Source organism: Vipera ursinii (assembly GCF_947247035.1).
Source record: "Vipera ursinii genome assembly, chromosome: 4".
NCBI lineage: Eukaryota > Metazoa > Chordata > Lepidosauria > Squamata > Viperidae > Vipera > Vipera ursinii.
In genome coordinates, this window is record NC_139514.1 from 9,834,090 (window position 1) to 9,854,238 (window position 20,149).

Below are 20,149 nucleotides of genomic sequence, written 5' to 3' on the forward strand. Positions count from 1 at the left end.
CACCCAAAGGGCCACCCCCACCCAAAGGGCCACGCCCACCCAGCACCCGATATACATAGGTTTTGGGTTGCAGTTTGGGCACTCGGTCTCGAAAAGGTTCGCCATTACTGGCCCGCAAAAACAGCTGACACTGTACTAGCATTGAGGATGTGCTACTGGCCTCAGCTCTTTCTATTTTTCACTGCAGAATTATTTATGCACAAACACACAAGCACACACCTCCAGGCCCCGGCAAAATTGCGATTCGTCTTGAACAAAGTGGATCCTTACTTTGTTAATATCTAAAGTTCCAAAGGCATTAGAAACGAGGTGAAAAATAAATGCATGGATCTTGGGAAAGAGGGGTTCCTAAGCTTGGTGAGCTTGCTTCCTTTGAGGTTGCACCACTCTCTTGTCTAAACTCACCTGTGAGCTTCATTTTTCACAAAGCGGTTGTGCCGAAGAAATCAATCCGAAAATCATTACTCGATGCAATCGCTCTCGAAACTTCACTATTGAAGAGTAGCAGCAGCTTTCTCTAATTGGGATGAATCAAAATTCTGGGCATTAAACGCTGTTTGACTTTCGAGAACTGTAGCTCGCTGTGTAAACTTGCAGCATGACAATCGGTGTCGTGTGGGATAGGTTTGGTATTCTGTACTTTTGAAATCTTTATACTGTAAGTATGAAAACACATTAGTAGAAAGGTTGCGAACAAAGCAGGGGGGTGGGCGTTCCTTTGGAATGTCAAAATGCGCCAGGAAGAAACATTGTTGTCATAACAACATGAAGCAAAGGCCAGATTTTGACTTAGTTCTTTGCAATATTTCTGACAGTGATGGTAGAATTGTTCTTTATTGACACAGTGCATAAAGGACAGGAAAGAATGAGAGAGAAAACAAGGGCGTGTATCAAAACTCTGGCGATGAACAACAGGGAAAATCCTCTGGGCTTCTTTTTGTAATGGCATTGGGTCATGGTAAGGAATCGGTCCATTTAATAGGTGCTTTAATCGTCTGGGAAAAATATATATTGAGTAATGAGAATACAGAGCAAAGCAAAACAGCCTGATTCAGAAATTAAAACTGGCTTATCGGCTGCGCCAACAGAAGCAGGGGTGTATGGAGATTCTCAGTCATCCAGGTCACGGTTGTCCCAGCGGTGCTTTTTCAAAAGGCAACTGGATTTTGTTTTTCCTTGAAGACGTTTTACTTCTCATCCCAGAAGCTTCTTCAGTTCTGTCTGAAGAAAAAGTCAGAACTGAAGAAGCTTCTTGGATGAGAAGCGAAATGTCTTCCAGGCAAAGCAAAATCCGGTTGCCTTTTGAAAAAGCAGCTTTGGGACAATAGAAGCATGGTTTTCCAGCACTGTGTCTCAATCTGTCCACAGGTACCCTCACTTAATTCTGAATATCCCCTGCAGAAACAAATGGCTACCTACTCCATTGTTCTGCCTAGAAAACCAAACAGATACTTGCAGAAAAAACAAAATAAATGTAAGAGTGGGGAATGACTATCACCATCACACTGTCTTGGATGAAAGATATCCAAGAAGCTATGTGAGAAGAGAAGACAGCATACAGAGACCTCTCAACTTACAACCGTTCAAAGTTATAATGGCACCACGAGACTTACAAGTCTTTACACTAAGGACCATTGAAGCATCCCCAGAGTCATGTGATCCACATTTGCGCACTTGGCAACTGGCCATTGATGAAGGTTGCAGCGTCCTGTGGTCATGTGATTGCTATTTATGGCCTTCCCAGTTGGCTTCCAACAAGCAAAGTCAATGGGAGAACTTGGATTCACTTAACAACTGCAGTGGTTTCTCTTAACAAGCATGGCAAAACAGATGGTAAAATCAAGCGTGGCACACACGGGGCCCAATTGTGGCTATAAGTGAAGGACTAGCCATACGTGATTAATGTCAGAAGGATTAAGACCCCACATCTGGGTTTGTTCCAAGGCAGAAATGAAACACGACAATCAATGCAGACTCAAAAATATGTTATATTCAACATCACCCAATTCTTTGTGTGTGTGTGTGTGTGTGACTGCATCACTTCTATTAACAGAATAATGGAATAGCAAAGTTGAAAGGGACCTTGGAGGTCTTCTAGTCCAACCCTCTGCTCAAGCAGGAAACTCCATACTATATCAAATAAATAGTTATCCAGTCTCTTCTTAAAAACCTCCAGTGTTAGAGCACCCATACCTTCTGGAGGCAAGCCGTTCCACTGGTTAATTGTTCTCACTTGTCAGGAAATTTCTCCTTAGCTCTAGGTTGGTCCTCTTCTTGATTAGTTTCCATCCATTGATTTATTGCTCTTCAGGTGCTTTAGAGAATAGCTTGACTCCCTCTTCTTTGTGGCAGCCCCTGAGATATTGGAAGACTGCTACCTTGTCATCCCTAATCCTTCTTTTCATTAAACTAGACACGTTCTCTTTAGGTCTCTGAAGTTTGGAAATTTAGCCAATTGTTATCAAGAGAATGGAATGTACTAGCTTATTACAAACAAAGGTTTCCTTATCTCAGAGTGAAAGCAGATGCCTTCTTATTTATAACTAAACAAATGTCTCTTTATCTAAAGCGAAAACAGCTATGTTTTTCAATGCATAAGATAATATGCCTTCCTTTGCATGGGTGTGCTATAGGATGTCTCTGTTTGTTTCAAATGGAGAGAGCCAGTTTTTTCTTTCTATAAAATGAACAGTGCCTATTCAATTTTTAAACATATAAGGAAAGCATCCAAACAGTAGCATTGCTATTTATGGTGAGCGTCAACAAAGGCCAAAAGGATGTTCCATTGTCAATGTATCTAGAGGAATAAAAGCACTTTTGAGATATGTATACTGTATACTAGGGCAAACCTGATATATATATATATATATATATATATATATATATATATATATATATATATATATATATATATATATATATATATATATATATATACAGTATATATTATATATATATATACATATATATATATATATATATATATATATATATATATATATATACACAGTATATATATATATATATATATATATATATATATATATATATATATATATATATATATATATATATATGTGTGTGTGTGTGTGTGTGTGTGTGTGTGTGTGTGTGTGTGTAAATTACTAACAAAGAATTAAGGGAGACTGAAATGCATTTCTAACTTATTAGTTTTCATCAGTCAGCCATACCCTTCTGAGATTCGAACCTGGGCTGATTGAACATTAGGCAGTTGTTTTTACCTCTTGAGCCACAGGATCTCTCTCGCTTTGTTAGCTTTCTGCAAGGGGAGATATGTGTCAAATGTTAACTATTTAGATTACCTTGCTAGGCCCCAAACATGGGACAAATCTTATTTCATCTATATATGTGTGTATATGTGTATATATATATGTATGTGTGTGTGTGTGTGTGTGTGTGTGTGTGTGTATACTTTTATTGAAGAAATTATATATACTTTTTATTGAAGAAATTTTAAACAATACGAATATTAGAAAAGAAGCAAAGAAAATAAGAGAGAAAAGTGAGTCAGTAAGAAAGGAAACAGAAAAAGAAAGAAAAAAAGATGATAAAAGAAATGGCGTCTGATCTTTTTGGTAGCAGCTATAAATAGATTTTGTTTTTATCCTCTGCACGGTTAATTCATAATTTCCTTTTTTCCATAAACTAAATTTTATAATTTTCTTCACACCCATAATTCACAAGCACATTTTCTGTTGTTTTTTTTCCAGAGAAAAACCCATAAGGAGTTTCTAATCACTGATAGATCTAGTTGTTTATCTTTCTCTAATCAAACCAGTTAATTTTGCCATCGCTGCTCATTGTGTCATATTAATAATAATAATAATAATAATAATAATAATAATAATAATAATAATAGTTGGAAGGGACTCTGGAGGTCATCTAGTCCAACCCCCTGCTCAGGCAGGAAACCCTGTACCATTTCAGACAAATGGCTGTCCAATCTCTTCTTAAAAACCTCCAGTGTTGGAGCATTCACCACTTCTGGAGGCAGGTTGTTCCACTGGTTAATTGTTCTAACTGTCAGGAAATTTCATGTTAGTTCTAGGTTGCTTCTCTCCTTGATTAGTTTCCATCCATTGCTTCTTGTCCTGCTTTCAGGCACTTTGGAGAATAGCTTGACTCCCTCTTCTTTGGGGCAGCCCCTGAGATATTGGAACACTGCTATCATGTCACCCCTCACCCTTCTCTTCATTAAACTCGACATACCCAATTCCAGCAACCGTTCCCTATATGTTTTAGCCTCCAGTCCTCTAATCATCTTTGTTGCTCTTCTCTGTACTCTCTCTAGAGTCTCAACATCTTTTTTACATCGTGGTGACCAAAACTGGATGCAGTATTCCAGGTGTGGCCTTACCAAGGCCTTGTAAAGTGGTATTAGTACTTCACGTGATCTTGATTCTATCCCTCTGTTAATGCAGCCTAGCACATCTTCATGAACCATTTCTCCATTGTGGGTATTAGTGAGTCTTTCCATTTTTGTGTATATAATAGTCTATCAACGATGCTATTTTGTGTATTTGAGGACATTTTTGTTTGTTTCTTCCTTATGATGCTACACATTTCCCTCCAGAGTTCATCAGATGTTCTGTTTACCAAATTTAATCCATTCCTTCCTTTTCCTTCAGCATATAATTATATAGAAATTGCTGTGATTGTATCTTCTTGGCTTGAAGATTTGGCTTATTTTCTTCAGTGTAGGTTGTAGTTTTGCAAAAGACATTTATAAGACACAACCAGCAACTGCTTTACTTTTTATAACTGACCAAAGAGAGAAGCAACCTGGAATTAAGGAGAAACTTCCTATCAGTGAGGACAATCAACCAGTGGAACAGCTTGCCCCCAGAAATCGTGGGTGCTCCATCACTGGAGATTTTTAAGAAGAGACTAGACAGTCACTTGTCTGACAAGGTATAGGTTCTCCTGCTTGAGCAAGGGGCTGGACTAGAAGACCTCCAAGGTCCCATCCTGCTGTATTCTATTCTGTTCTGTTCTGGTCCATTTGGTCTATTCTATTCTATTCTATTCTATTCTATTCTATTCTATTCTATTCTATTCTATTCTATTCTATTCTATTCTATTCTATTCTATTCTATTCTATTCTATCTGACCTACAAATGATCAAGGCAATTTGGTGCCAGATAAGAGTCAACTGACTTCAAGGGACCTGGACTTAAATCTGTTATGGAGCAGTAGTGTTGATGTGTTTGACCTCACCCTTGTGTTCAGTCTGGTCATTGCCTACACTCATCTTTGAACTATAGTATACACAACTATTATTGATGGAGTGTCCTAAACGATAGAGCTTAGGACTGCCCCTGCCCTTCGCTCATTCCGCCGGGACCTGAAGACCTGGCTCTTCGAGCTTTCTGGCCTGGACTGAGGCCAGAACTGGGGTTTTAATTGTATTTTAATTGTAATTGGGGTTTTTGTTCAAGGTTAGTGTAATCATTTGAATTGTTTTTAATTTTTGTAACTTCTTGTATTGTTTTTAAAAAACCTTGTGAACCGCCCTGAGTCCTACGGGAGAAGGGCGGTATATAAGTCTAATAAAATAAAAATAAATAAAATAAAGATTGGATTGTGTGTCCTTGATTTTTGCATCAAACACACTTTTTCCCATTATGTGTATCTTCCCAAATTGCTGTGAAATGCAATTCAAGTCCCATTAAACACACTCAATAAATTTATTTCTGAATAAATTTATTTATTAATCTTTGCTAATCTTTGCTAATTTGCTAATTATGTGTTTTTCATTTCATATTAGTTTTCTGGTTCCATAATGTTCATCTTTTAAGTTTCATACAACCAAGCTAAAATGCAAGTTGGGGGATAATGGGAATTGAAATCTAACACATGTGGAAGGTGCATGTAGAATCAATTCAGAGGATAATGTTGTATACCAATAGAAGAGAATATATGTAGCTCAGGGTTGAAGTATAAGATCCTTAATGCTTTCTGAGATTGATTGTTTTCTTGCAGACATTTCATTACCCAACTAGTAGCATCATCATTGCACTGAAGATATTACCTAGTTGGGTAATGAAACATCTTCAAGAAAATAACCATGCTCAGAAAGCACGAAGGACCACACAAAATGTTTTATATTTTCCACCGTTCATAATATTACTCAGCTAAGGCATTTTTTTTTCAAGAATGATTATTTTTACTGATGTACTTCCTGCTGGGTATCATTTCAAATACTTTAATTAAGACATGTATATATTCATTAGAAAACAAGGAGACAACATTCATTCATACCAAACTAAAACATTCCACCACTAGAATATTAAAAAGATACAATCGCTGAACTGACTGCAGCAGCCTCAGTTTCATGGCAAATTTTATTTGATCGAAAGATATTTCTTTGTTAACCTATAAGTGAATACGTATTGGGACATACATCTACTAGAGCACAGGTCTTCACACCTGGCAACTTTAAGACTTGTGGACTTCAACTCCCAGAATTCCTCAGCTAGCATAAGGAATTCTGGGAATTCTTCCCTTGAAATCCTGAGGAATTCTGTGAGTTGAAGTCCACAAGTCTTAAAAGTTACCAGCTTTGAAGACCCCTGTATTATAGCCACACTTACTGATCCTATGAGGGACATTTGCAGATGCTTGTTTGCGCAGGATCCAATCTGGATCAGTCACTGGGACTGGCGGCTTAGTTTCCAACTTCCAGACCTGTGCTGGAGCCCGGTGACCAACTCAGATTGGATCTTGCAACATTATCCTGGGATAAAATAAATTTGCCTCCATTCTTACTTGTTTATCTATGCAGATCTAGGGTAGGAGATATAGGAGTATAGCCAGCCGTACCAACAGGTTGAAGAGCAGCTTTTATCCATGGGCTGTTAGGCTTTTGAACGGGATATAATTTTATAAACTTTATGCATGATTGACTTGCGAGGCCGGTGCATTGTGCAATTAGCTCACATGGTGTAATAAGATGGAGGGTTTGTGTCACTGTAAGTTGGGGGTGGGGGAACGAAGGGAGGCTCAGCCAATCTCAGTGTATACATGGTTGTACTTTGACAATAAAGGTTCATTCATCTGAGTTGGAACTTCACGGTTTTGAAGTTTGATGCGGTCTTCCATCTCCTCTCTTAGGTCATCTGCACCCAATCCGAAGAGTACAATAGCCGCCAAGCACTTTGTAATGGAACGAATGAAGGGCCCGTCCTTCGAAATCCTGGCAATCATGATAAAAGAAGAACGCCTCGGCTTCCGACTTCAGCTGACGTAGAATTCTGCTTAAGTCTGACGCAATATGAAACTGGGACCATGGATAAAATGGCTAACTTCAGTTTCCGGAATACTTTGGAGGGTAAGATTTCCTCCTCTTTTCATCATTTCGAATGCAATATTGTGTATTAGTTTTAGAGCTAGTCCTCTTTGATGTTTTGTTATGCATTTTGTATGCTGTTTTGGTGGATTTTTAACCAATGGATACTCTATTCTGTTATGCCATGCGAAATATATAGATGGTCCTCGACTTGTGGGTCCCCAATTGAGGCCAAGCTTCCTGTTGCTAAACAAGACAGTTGTTAAATGAGTTTTGTCTCTACTCATTCTGGTGAGAGAGGATGGATTCCAGCATGAGTCCAAAAGCTTGGAAAACTAAACTGGTCCCGGTGACCGACCCACATTGGATCCTGCAACATTAGCTTGGGATACGTTTATTTGCATCCATTCAGCAAAGTTTACTATTTATATTTTATTTTATATTTCTCAAACAGGGTTCTCCCATCCCACCAATATAATCCAACCCCCTACTCAAACAGGAAACCCTGTATCAATTCAGACATGTGGTTGTCCAATCTCTTCTTTAAAAACTTCCAGTGTTGGAGCACCCACAAATTCTGGAGGCAAGTCATTCCACTGATTAATTATTCTCACTGTCAGGAAATTTCTCCTTAGTTTTAGGCTAGATCTCTCCTTGATCAGTTTCCATCTGTTGCTTCTTGTCCTGCCTTCAGGCGCTTTGGAGAATAGCTTGACTCCCTCTTCTTTGGGGCAGCCCCTGAGATATTGGAACACTGCTATCCTGTCACCCCTCACTCTTCTCTTCATTAAACTAGGCACCAGTTCTAGGGTCATTAAGAAAAAGAGAATCTTCTCTGCAAATTCTATTAAAGGACAACAATTTGGAGAAATTATCCTGGCTAGGATGTAGTGTCTTTAGATTTATGCAGGAGGGATGTGTGAATTAGCTTTTAAATGATTCAAAATCTATTTGATTCAGATGATGGTCAAATGTATTAATGTGGACCTGTGATTTTTCTCTGTGTGTGCATGCCTTCAACTCAGTCATGACTCATGATGGCTGTGTAGTCTAATCCTTTCAGTTTTCTTGCCAAGATTTCAGGAGTGGTTTGCCATTGCTCCCTTCCTAGGGCTAAGAAGAAGTGTTTGGCCCAGGATCACCCAGCTGTCTTTGTGCAACTGTAATTGACTCTTGACTCAGTGATTAAATTAGGAAAATTGAGTCCATTTCATGTAAGACTTTGAATCAGAGTACCTAATTGGGTTGATTTAATTCAGAAAGACCCTGTGCAATTGGATCTAAATCCCTGATTCACTTCAAAATGCCAATTCAGCAAAACACTAATTAATTATAAGATGTACATCAGTCACTGATGTAATAAGGATGAAAAAAAAGAGAACTTCAGTTTTAAGCTGGATCAACGGAAGCATAATTCTAAATAATGGGAAGGGATTGATCCACATCCATTTTATTCTGCTTTCACATCAAATCATCTGTTCAATTCTGGATGTCGAACTTTAAGAAGGATTCAGAGAAATTGGAACCAATATATAAAAATCAATAGGAATGACCAGGGCTTAATCTCTCTGAAAAGAGACTGAAAGATTTGATATGTGATCACATGAAGGGTTGACATATCAAAGAAAGCTAAGACTTGTTATCATTGCAGAGGGCAGGATGATCCAGTGATCCAGTAGAGACTGAAGTATATATTTAAAAAGCTTTAATTTGGCAGGGGGCCATAGTTGAACTCAATGGCCTCCCTACGATATTCAAGTACCGAGGATCACCCTTTAAGGAGGATTGAGACAAATTGGAGTGGGTTTGGGGAAAGGCAATGCTTCATTCAATCTTAATTCCTGCATGGAAGAACAAGTTGGATTCAACCATTTCAACGATCCTGTGATTAAATTCCTATTTCCCCGCCACCCCACCCCACCCCCAGTGCAGTCTTTTCTCCAACACACATAATTTTAGGTAGACATTTTCCCTTTGCCCCTTTCCAGCTCTATTTTATGCCCTCAAATCTGTGATCAAATAATTTTAAATTCAGTCTCCAGACTGTCTATGGAAATTCTCAATCATCCAGGGTGTAGTGTATGCTGTTAAGCACACACGGAAATGCCAGCGCAGCAGGGGGCTGGACAGCTCCAGGCTATAACCGCTTTTGGCGGGAAAGCCTGAATAGAGCGAGTCGTTGACAGCCCCAGGGCATGGTCAGCTCTGGCGGGAAGCCAGGGTTTAAATCCATTGGCCACCTGCACTGGCGGGAAGCCCAGGTTCAAATCTATTGGTCACCATTCACCTGGGCAGGTATAAGAGACGCCAGGTAAACCCCTTTGCTCCAGCTTCATTCATGATCCAAATAAAGAAGTGATACCCAGCTCAAGTGTCCATCTCTCTGTGCGACCACGCGACATTGCACAGGTCATGGTTGTCCCAGAGGTGTTCCCCCCCCCCAAAAAGCCAGTGGAGGAAGTCACACACACACACACACATCAGGGGAAGGAAATATTTTTGGGGATACTAAAAAAGGCAGAATATTATATTTTGCCAAAGGAATCATGAAGGGGAAAAAAAATCTTAAAAGTCTTTTCTGCCCATCAATAGGTGCAGGAGATTATGGAAAACAGATTTAACCTGATGCTTCAGAGACAGAGATTTAAACTGTGGCAAACCAAATAATTGTATTTAAAACTCTGTTTCAGCAGAGAAAGAGGTGCGTTGCTGTGTGAGTTTTTCATTCCCTTGCAGCTTTTTGAGATTGAAACCCAAATTTAATCACAATTTTAAACACAAAGGTATGTCATGTCAAGGTGTTCTTTTGAAAAAAAAATGAAGGATTCTTTTGTTCTTGATCCTCAGCAAGTAAGGATTCATTAAATACTAGGAGTATGCTCTTGAAAAAACTGTTGTAAAGGTAGTCCTCAGCTTACAAAGTTTGTTTAATGGCCATTCAAAGTTACAATGGCATCGAAAAAATGACTTATGACCATTTTCACAGCTACAGAATAACAGGGTTGGAAGGGACCTTGGAGGTCATCTAGTCCAACCCCCTGCTCAGGCAGGAAACCCTAAAGCATTTCAGACTAGTGACTGTCCAGTCTCTTCTTAAAAACCTCCAGTGTTAGAGCACCCATAACTTCTGGAGGCAGGTTGTTCCACTGAATAATTGTTCTCACTCTCAAGAATTTTCTCCATAGTTAGAGGTTGGTTCTCTCCTTGATTAGTGTCCATCCATTGCTTCCTGTCCTGCCTTCAGATGCTTTGGAGAATAGCTTGACTCCCTCTTCTTTTTGGCAGCCCCTCAAATTTTGGAAGACTGCTATCATGTCACACCCACACAACCCAATCCTCCTTTTTATTAAACTAGCCATAGCCAATTCCAGAAACCGTTCTTTATATGTTTTAGCCTCCTGTCCCTTAATTATCTTTGTTGCTCTTCTCTGTACTCTTTCCAGAGTCTCAACTTCTTTTTTACATCGTGGTGACCAAAACTGGATGTAGTATTCCAAGTGTGACCTTACCAAGGCGTTGTAAAGTGGTATTGTAAAGTGGTGCAGAATGCAGCCACGCGAGTTGTGATGGGGGCTTCCCGATACTCCCATGTAACACCTCTGCTCCGCGAGCTGCATTGGCTTTCGGTTGCCCTCCGGGTGAGATTCAAGGTGCTGGTGATGACCTATAAAGCCCTAAATGGCTTGTGTCCGGGATATCTGAGGGAACACCTGCTGCCGGCATCAAGTTCCCTTCGTCCAGTGCACTCGCACAGGGAGGGCCTTCTCAGGGTGCCGCCGGCAAAAGACTGCCAGCGGGTAACACCCAGGGGGAGGGCCTTCTCTGTGGTTGCACCTGCCCTTTGGAACCAGTTACCCGTAGAGCTCAGCACTGCCCCTGATCTTCGTTCATTCAGCCGGGACCTGAAGACCTGGCTCTTTGAGCTTTCCAGCCAGGACTGAGAATTTTTAATTATAACTTATTGTAATTGGGTTTTAATTGGAGCTATAGGTGTTTTATATGTTACTCAAGGATAATTTAATTATTTTAATTGTTATTAACTTTTTGTATCTGTAGTGTTATTTTAATTATCTTGTGAACCGCCCTGAGTCCCATGGGAGAAGGGCGGTATATAAGTTCAATCAATCAATAAATAAATAAATAAATAAATAAATAAATAAATAAATAAATAAATAAATAAATAAATAATATTAACATTTCACTTGATTTTGATTCTATACCTCTGTTAATGCAGCCTAGGACTGCGTTGGCTTTTTTGGCAGCTGCAGCTCATATGGCTGTTCAGCATCTCCATGGTCACATGATCAAAACTCAGATGCTTGGCAACTGACTCATATTTATGACGGTTGCAGTGTCCCAGGGTCATATGATCACCTCTTGTGACTTTCTGACAAACCAAGATAATAGGAAAGCCAGGTGCACTTAACAGCCACGTTATTAAGTTAACAACTGCTGGGGTTCACTTAAGAACTGAAAGGTTGTAAAATGGGGCAAACGTCTCACTTAGCCACTGTAATTTTGGGCTCAATCACGGTTGTAAGTTAAGGACTACCTGTGCTTGGATCATGTGTTATAAAGTTGCTCTATTTGATCAAGGATAAATTATTTGTTTGACGTTTCTAGTAATTCCTAATAGACTTTGTACTAATTAAAAGCACTGAAAAGATTGTCATTTCTAGACTCCGTATAAAAAGTTATGGAGAGAAGAGGGTTTTTTTTTATTTGTAACTTCATTTGCAACTTTAAAAAGGTTGAAAAATTATTATATTACCTTATACTCAGTGTGCTGAAGGTTGGAAGTCATTTCTTTATTATTGTCATTTTGTGTTATTCTGGTTTTCCCTGCTTTTCCTTTTCCTTTTAATAATAATAATAATAATAATAATAATAATAATAATAATAATAATAATAATAATAATAATAATAATAATAATAATAATTTAATTTCTATACCGCCCTTCTCCCGAAGGACTCAGGGCGGTGTACAGGGCAATAAATACAATAAAAATACAATGTACAAAAGTTAAAAAAGAATTAAACATTGTAGCCCAATTACAGTAAAAATAATAAAATTAATATTAGGTAAAGGTAAAGGTTCCCCCGCACATGTGTGCTAGTCGTTTCTGACTCTAGGGGCCGGTGCTCATCTCCGTTTCAAAGCTGAAGAGCCAGCGCTTGTCTGAGGACCTCTCCGTGGTCATGTGGCCGGCATGACTAGACCCCAAAGGCGCACGGAACGCTGTTCCCTTCCCACCGGAGTGGTCCCTATTTTTCTACTTGCATTTTTACATGCTTTCGAATTGCTAGGTTGGCAGAAGCTGGGACGAGTAACAGGCACTCACTCTGTTACGCGGCACTCGGGATTTGACCCGCCAAACTGCTGACCTTCTGATCTACAAGCTCAGTGTCCTAACCCACTGAGCCACCACGTCCCTAAAATTAATATTAAAATATTAATATTTTTTTTAAAAAAATAATATTAAAATACCCCAAACCCATCAGACCAGGCGGGCTTGTTCAAATAAGTAAGTTTTTAGGTCATGGCGGAAGGAGCGAAGGTCAGGAGCCATCCAGAGCTCAACCGGTAAACGGTTCCAAAGGTCTGGCGCGCCCACAGAGAACGCCCTCCCCCTGGGGGCCACCAGTTGACACTCTCTGACTGATGGCACCCTGAGGAGGCCCTCTCTGTGGGAGCGCAATGGACAAAGGGAAGTTGATGCCGGCAGCAGGTGCTCCTGTAAGTAATCTGGACCCATGCCATTTAGGGCTTTATAGGCCATCACCAGCACCTTGAATCTCATCCGGAGGGCAACCGGAAGCCAATGCAGCTCGCGGAGAAGAGGTGTTACATGGGAGTATCGGGGGACCCCCACCACCACTCGCGCGGCCGCATTTGTTTTTCTTTTTCCTGTACCTTATGAACTTTTTTATTTTTCTGTTTTGTTCTAGTTTAGTTTATCTTAGCTTTTACTATTTATTAAAAAGTTCAATGAAATTATTTTTTAAAAAATGTTTTAGTTCAGCTTGTGAACTGGAACGGAAGAGAACGTCTTGTCTTGATAGCAATTTCCACTCTCACTCTAGCCCAGGGGTAGGCAACCTTGGCTCTTTTATGACTCGTGGACTTCGACTCCCAGAATTCCTGGCTGGTTAAGGAATTCTGGGTATTGATGTTCACAAGTCATAAAAGAGCCAAGGTTGCCTACTCCTGCTCTAGTCATTGTGACCATTGCCTTCAAATCTGAATCCAAGAGGTCCTTAAATGATTTTTTTTTAAAATCCCGTTTATATTCCGCCCTTCTCCGAAGACTCAGGGCGGCTTACAATCTAAAGCACAAATCAAATGTGCTTAGCAATAGCCTTCATTCTATGTATATGCCTGCTTATTAGGGCTTTCGCCCCCCCCCCCAGTGGCATTATTACAAAGTCAGGTTATTGCCCCCAACAATCTGGGTCCTCATTTTACCTACCTCGGAAGGATGGAAGGCTGAGTCAACCTTGAGCCTGGTGGGATGCGAACCTGCAATAATTGCAGGCAGCTGGTGTTACTTAAGGAGGCATTAGCCCACTGCTCCACCAAGGCTCTTCATGATACTATTTCTCAGTGATTACTAAAACCTTGGCCTACTTTTATGCATTTCTGTGGCGCAGTGGTTAGAATGTAGCATTGCAGGTTAATTCTGCCCACTACCAGAAGTTCGATCCTGACCAACTCAAGGTTGACTCAGCCCTTCCATTCTTCCGAGGTCGGTAAAATGAGAACCCAGATTGTTGGGGGCAAATGTGCTGATTCTGTAAACCGCTTAGAGAGGGGCTGTAAAGCATTGTGAAATGGTATATAAGTCTAAGTGCTGCTGCTAATTGCTATTGCTATTTCAAGCTCCATTCAGTGTATCTCCTCAAACTTCACCCAGCAGACATAGCTGTACAGCTGGTTTTCTAATATTTTTTTCTCGCCTGGATACTATTAGAAGCATCAACTCCTCGAGGCACTGATGTTCAAAAAAAGGCACCGCCTTCTGTTATTGGTGAGCACAGAGCTATCTCAGAAATGCTGTCAACTTTCCCCACCAGAATAAGTGTTAGAAAAATATGTGCGCCTCTTAAATATTCAAACTGTTTGCTACGTTCCTTTGATCTGTAGCTCCTCTGCTTTTTCAGCTTCATTGGTTATGCAGATTTTCAGATAAGGAGCCTGAACACTGCACGGGCATGGAATCAGTATCCAATGCATTTCAGCTCTTCTGGTTTCGTTAAGCCATACTTCCAGCCACCTGGCCAACAGCGCCACAGGAGTTATAATTGATTGTGGTATAACCCACAGGCGTTGTAAACAAAGCCTAAACCTAAACTTCATAGGTTAGAGAAATGAGAAAGCAACAGAATGAAAGTTAACAGAGACAAAATGCAATGTTCCTTGCTTAGGAAATTGAATATGTGTTGGCAGCTTGATGTAGCTGGCAAATCTTCATAGAACTCATTGAATAATAAAGTTAGAAGGCACCTTGCAGGTAATCTAACTCCGTGCTTGAACAGAATAACCCTATACCAGTGGTGGCGAACCTTTTAGAGACCAAGTGCCCAAACTGCAAGCCAAAACCTACTTATTTATTGCTGGGTGCCAGGTTGGCGTGGCCCACTGGCTGGCTGTGGCTGTGGTGGTCATGGAAGATTGGGTGGGTGTGGCCAAAGTGGGTATGGTCGCCTCAATGTTGCTTGTGGGGAGGGACACCTGTGGGGGGTGGGCAGGGTTGGGGGAGCTCCTGTTCTGTACCAGCCTGCTACCGGCCCTGCAGAAAAGGCAGGGACAACCCCTTTTACAATAAGGCAAGAGGCTGGAATACGCCTGCCAAATTTATTACTACAAAAACAAACAAGACACAAACCAAGAAACAGGAGCTTTAAGAAACATGAACTATCCAAGTGGTTGCCTTCAGCAAACCAGCCCTCCCCACACATTCCCCTTATATAGAGTTCAGGGCGTGGCTTCTCTCTGCCTCCTTCCGAGAAGCCCCATTGCCTTCCTCTGTTTACTTCTAACTGACTGCCTCCTGCGTCGGGCGTCCTTGAACAGGGCCAGCTGTGGGTCATCTTCATCCACGCTGTCAGGCTCACACAGCTGGGTCTCCGTGGTGACCAAGTGGGAGGGGCCTGGCTGAGGGCTCTCATCAGCAAGATCTTCAACCCCTCAGCAAGGTCTTCAACACCCCCCTCCTCCTCCTCTGAGTCGTCCGACCCAACTGCTGAACCCACAGGCTGACCCTGAATCACAACAGCTCCAGGAGGTCTCTGGCAGGTGGGGTGATAGGCAGGAGACTCATCCTGTGCTGTGAGGTGAGGCAGGGCGGGGGTGCCATTGCCATGGGGCAAGGCAAGGGCTGGGGCAGCTGCTGCCTGACACCATCGGCCCCTGTACCCACAGGCCAGTGAGAGCATGGGAGCCGACAGTGTCCGTCAGTAGCCACAGCCTGCTGGCCCCTGGACAGGCACACTCTGGAGCTCTGCAGCCCGTTGCCAGCAGTTCAAAGAAGCCGCCTCTGAGATGGATGGTCAGCCAACAGCTGAGGAGGTGATGCAGTGGGTCGTGCCTGGGAAAAGGAGAGCATGCGAGGCCAGGAGGGACAGGATGGGGGGAGGGAAACCAGCCGTGCCGGGATGCATTCAGCCACGTGGGACCTCGGCAAATTAGCAGGCGGCTGGTTGAAGAGGCACAGTTGCCACCTCCAAGGCATGGCGCGGGTGCCCACAGAGAGGGCTCTGAGTGCCGCCTCTGGCACCCGTGCCATAGGTTCGCCACCACTGCCCTATACCATTTCAGACAAATGGCTGTCCAATCTCTTCTTGGAAACTTCACTGATGGGGCACCCACAATTTCTGAAGACAAGCCGTTACAATTTCTGAAGGCAAGCCGTTCCACTCGTGGATTGTTCTCATTGTTAGGCAATTTCTCCTTAGTTCTAGGTTGCTTCTTTCCTTGATTAGTTTCTATTCATTAGTTCTTGACTTGCCTTCTGGTGCTTTGGAAAAATAGTTTTTACCCCCCTCAGTTCTTCAGAACTGAAGGAGGTTTTTGGATGAGAAGCAAAATGTTTTCAAGGAAAAAAAAAGTAAGAAAGTCCAGTTGCCTTTTGGAATAAGCACCTTTGGGACACTCGGCAACCAGCAGCCTGAGAGTGAAAATTCTGTGCCTTTCACAGCCAAACATTTTCAGTGGGGTGGCAAGGGATATCACAGAGGAAACTGTGTGAAAAGACCTTTAAATAAGGTCTACTGCTGTAGCTTCTTACCACTTCATTTCTCCTTAATTTACAGGCTTTGCAAGTCCAAGTACTGGAATATCAAATTTGTCACAGAGTAGTCTACACAATGCACTACACATTTACATGAATGGCTCCATGTCACAGGTCCAGGGTTCAGCCAATGATCCCATCTTCATCCTGCACCATGCCTTTGTTGACAGGTAAGTTGGACACTTCATGAGAAAAACTATATCTTCCATGGGATGATAAAAGACATCACAATAGTTGGATATATTGCCTATGGATTAGAACAGACATGTCAAACACAAGGCCCGGGGGCCGGATCTGGCCCGTGAAGTGGTTTCATGAGGCCCGTGAAGCCATCCTGGAAACAGTGAGGGAACGGCCCCCACTGCTTTGGCCCTGGCCCAGAGACCCTCCTTCTGCCAGAGACCCTCAGATCTGTCCCACTCCTGCCCAGGCCCCCATAGGCACCCTTGATGTGAACGATGTAGAGCTGACCACGCCCACCCAGTAGGCCACGCCCACCCAGGCCACACCCACCCAGCCCCTTGAGGGCAACCGCAATGCTGATGCGGCCCTCAATGAAATTGAGTTTGGCACCCCTGGATTAGAAGAAAGAACTTGCAGATATTCAGGATGTCAGCTATTTTTTATGTCTATATTAAGAATTTTGAATTTATTATGGCTGTCCCATAGATAATATGCCAGAAAGTATGCCAGATGAAGACCCTCCTATCTATGTTCTATTGGCATTTGTATAGAATAGAATAGAATAGAATAGAATAGAATAGAATAGAATAGAATAGAATAGAATAGAATAGAATAGAATAGAATAGAATAGAATAGAATAGAATAGAATAGAATAGAATAGGATGGAATGGAATGGAATGGAATGGAATGGAATGGAATGGAATGGAATGGAATGGAATGGAATGGAAGTGGAGTGGAGTGGAGTGGAGTGTAGTGGAGTGGAATAGAGTAGAGTAGAGTAGAGTAGAACGGAACGGAGTAGAGTAGAGTAGGATAGAATAGAATAGAATAGAATAGAATAGAATAGAATAGAATAGAATAGAATAGAATAGAATAGAATAGAATAGAATGGAATGGAATGGAATGGAATGGAATGGAATGGAATGGAATGGAATGGAATGGAATGGAAGTGGAGTGGAGTGGAGTGGAGTGGAGTGGAGTGGAGTAGAGTAGAGTAGAGTAGAGTAGAGTAGAACGGAACGGAGTAGAGTAGAGTAGGATAGAATAGAATAGAATAGAATAGAATAGAATAGAATAGAATAGAATAGAATAGAATAGAATAGAATAGAACAGAACAGAACAGAACAGAATAGAATAGAATAGAATAGAATAGAATAGAATAGTTCTTTATTGGCTAAGTGTGATTGAACACACTTCCATAAACCATTACAGAAATATGTCCATTACATTTATCAAATCAGAAGCAGAAATGTGGTCAGTCAGTTTAAGGTTTGCAGTTGATGCCTCTGAAGTAATAAAGGTCTTTAAATTGTTTTAATCATCTAAATATGTTCCATGTCAACAAAGTTAAAGAAAAAAAAAGTTGAGTTTAAATAAATAAGGGTCCAAGGACTCACAGTTTTCCCAACTACACTTAAAAGATGCATATCAAGCTGTTCCTCCCTTCTTCTGCATTTAGTTCTCTGACTAAAGCATATTTTCTAACCTTTTACTATCAAGAAATGCCATCCAGCTCAAAGGAAATTCTTTATAGGGAATCTCCCCCCCCCCCCGGCCCCTCGTCATTGCATTTCTCAAGCGTTTCAATTTAACATTACCTAAACAGTATTGCTCAGAACAGATTTTTATATTTGTGATAACAGGGAAAGGTCAATTCTATTTGAAATCTGAAGAGATCACAACCCAGTAAAGTTTGAAAACTCAGTTTTATTGGAATTGGTTTGACTCACGGTACATTTTCTCTTCACTGTTGAAATCATACAGGTTTTTTTAAGGAAAGTTGGTATCATCTGATTATTAATCACTTTGATAGTTTCCATTTGTAGGACAAATTATTGTTAAAACCACTGGATGGTCATCAATATGTCTGATTTTTTTTCCTCTTCCAGGGAAAAGAAAATGTCTAACCAATTCTCATGGTCAGATCTTTCCCTTAACAGGGATAGCAGTGCTGAAAACATTTGTGCCTAATTCTGTGCTCAGAGATACTATTTTAATTAGGAACAACTGGTTCTAACAATAATTTGTCACCTGAACCCTGCAAAATGGAAAATATCAAAGGCATTAATAATCAGGTGATCCCAATGTTCTTAAAAACCTGCATGATTTCAGCAATGAGAAAACAGACTGTGAGTCAAACCAGGATCAGGAGGACCATTTTGCTGTTTACGCTGGAGACTTAATACAAGCATGACAAAGAAGGAGAGAGAGACAGTTACACAGTTCCAATAGAAGAAAATATTTGTAGCTCAGGGATGAATTGTGAAGTCCTTGGCATCCGTGAAAGTTCTGCCTTCCATTGTATAATATCTATGGAGTCCTTGATGTTCTCCAAACTTGGTTGTTTTCTTGCAGACATTTCATTACCCAACTAGGTATCATCATCAGTGCACTGTTGATGTCACCTCCTTGGGTGATGAAATGTTTGCAAGCAACCAACTACTGTAAGAGAACACCAAGGACTCTTTGGTTTATACCAGAAGTCCCCCAACCTTTCGGGCACCGGGGACCGGTTCTGTGGAGAGAGGTTTTTCCGCGGACCAGACGGTATGTGGTTTTTTGTGCTGCCTGTATCTCATGGATGGGGCTTTGCTTGTTTGTCCGGACCGGTTGCTGACATGCCACGGACCAGAACTGGTCCACAGACCGGGGGTTGGGGACCCCTGGTTTATACAATGAAAGGCAGGACTTTCACACATGCCCCTCAGCTATCTCATCACACAATAAGAGTCAGAAGGCTTTCTTTTCTTTTTTTTTAACCACTGAAGCTTATTATAATATAAAATACAAATTGAAAACAGAAAACAGATAGCAGCAGAATAAGGGAAGGAAAGCAGGCAGAGCTTTTTTTTTTTCCAGTGCCGTAAGAAGACTTGGCTATTTCAACTTGCCGGCCTGGACTGAGGGACTGGGATTTTAGATTTTAAATTTTAAATTTTACATTTTAGAATGTGTTTTATTGTTAAGGCTACTTGGTTTAATTTATTTTAATTTTCGTATATTATCTATTGTATATAGTGTTTTAATTGCCCTGTACACCGCCCCGAGTCCTTCGGGAGAGGGGCGGTATATAAATCCAAATAATAAATAAATAAATAAATAAATAAATAAATAAATAAATAAATAAATAAAAAAAATGCCAAGTACAGTTACAACTCCAACTTTTTACTTTACCTATTTTGTAAGCCACTAGCCATCTCCATCACACCAAATTAATCTAATCATCAAAACCCAACATCAAAGTTTCATTCTCCCCCCCCCCCCCCCCGTTTCGAGCAAAAAGTCCAGAAGCGATAGAAAGAGAACTGGAGACATTCTTTATTATTATTATTATTATTATTATTATTATTATTATTATTAATAATAA

The 20,149-nt window shown here is 40.9% G+C and overlaps 1 protein-coding gene across 1 annotated transcript in view; it reads left to right on the forward strand.

Moving 5' to 3' along the window:
- Nucleotides 1–20,149, forward strand: part of TYR (tyrosinase) — a gene marked incomplete at both ends in the record, with an annotated part of 63,417 nt that overhangs the window by 15,943 nt on the left and 27,325 nt on the right. Inside the window, 2 exons of the mRNA XM_083362139.1 lie at nt 7,135–7,351; nt 16,622–16,769. Of these exons, the coding sequence (XP_083218265.1) occupies nt 7,135–7,351; nt 16,622–16,769 (365 nt within the window). The remainder of the gene's footprint in view (nt 1–7,134; nt 7,352–16,621; nt 16,770–20,149) is intronic.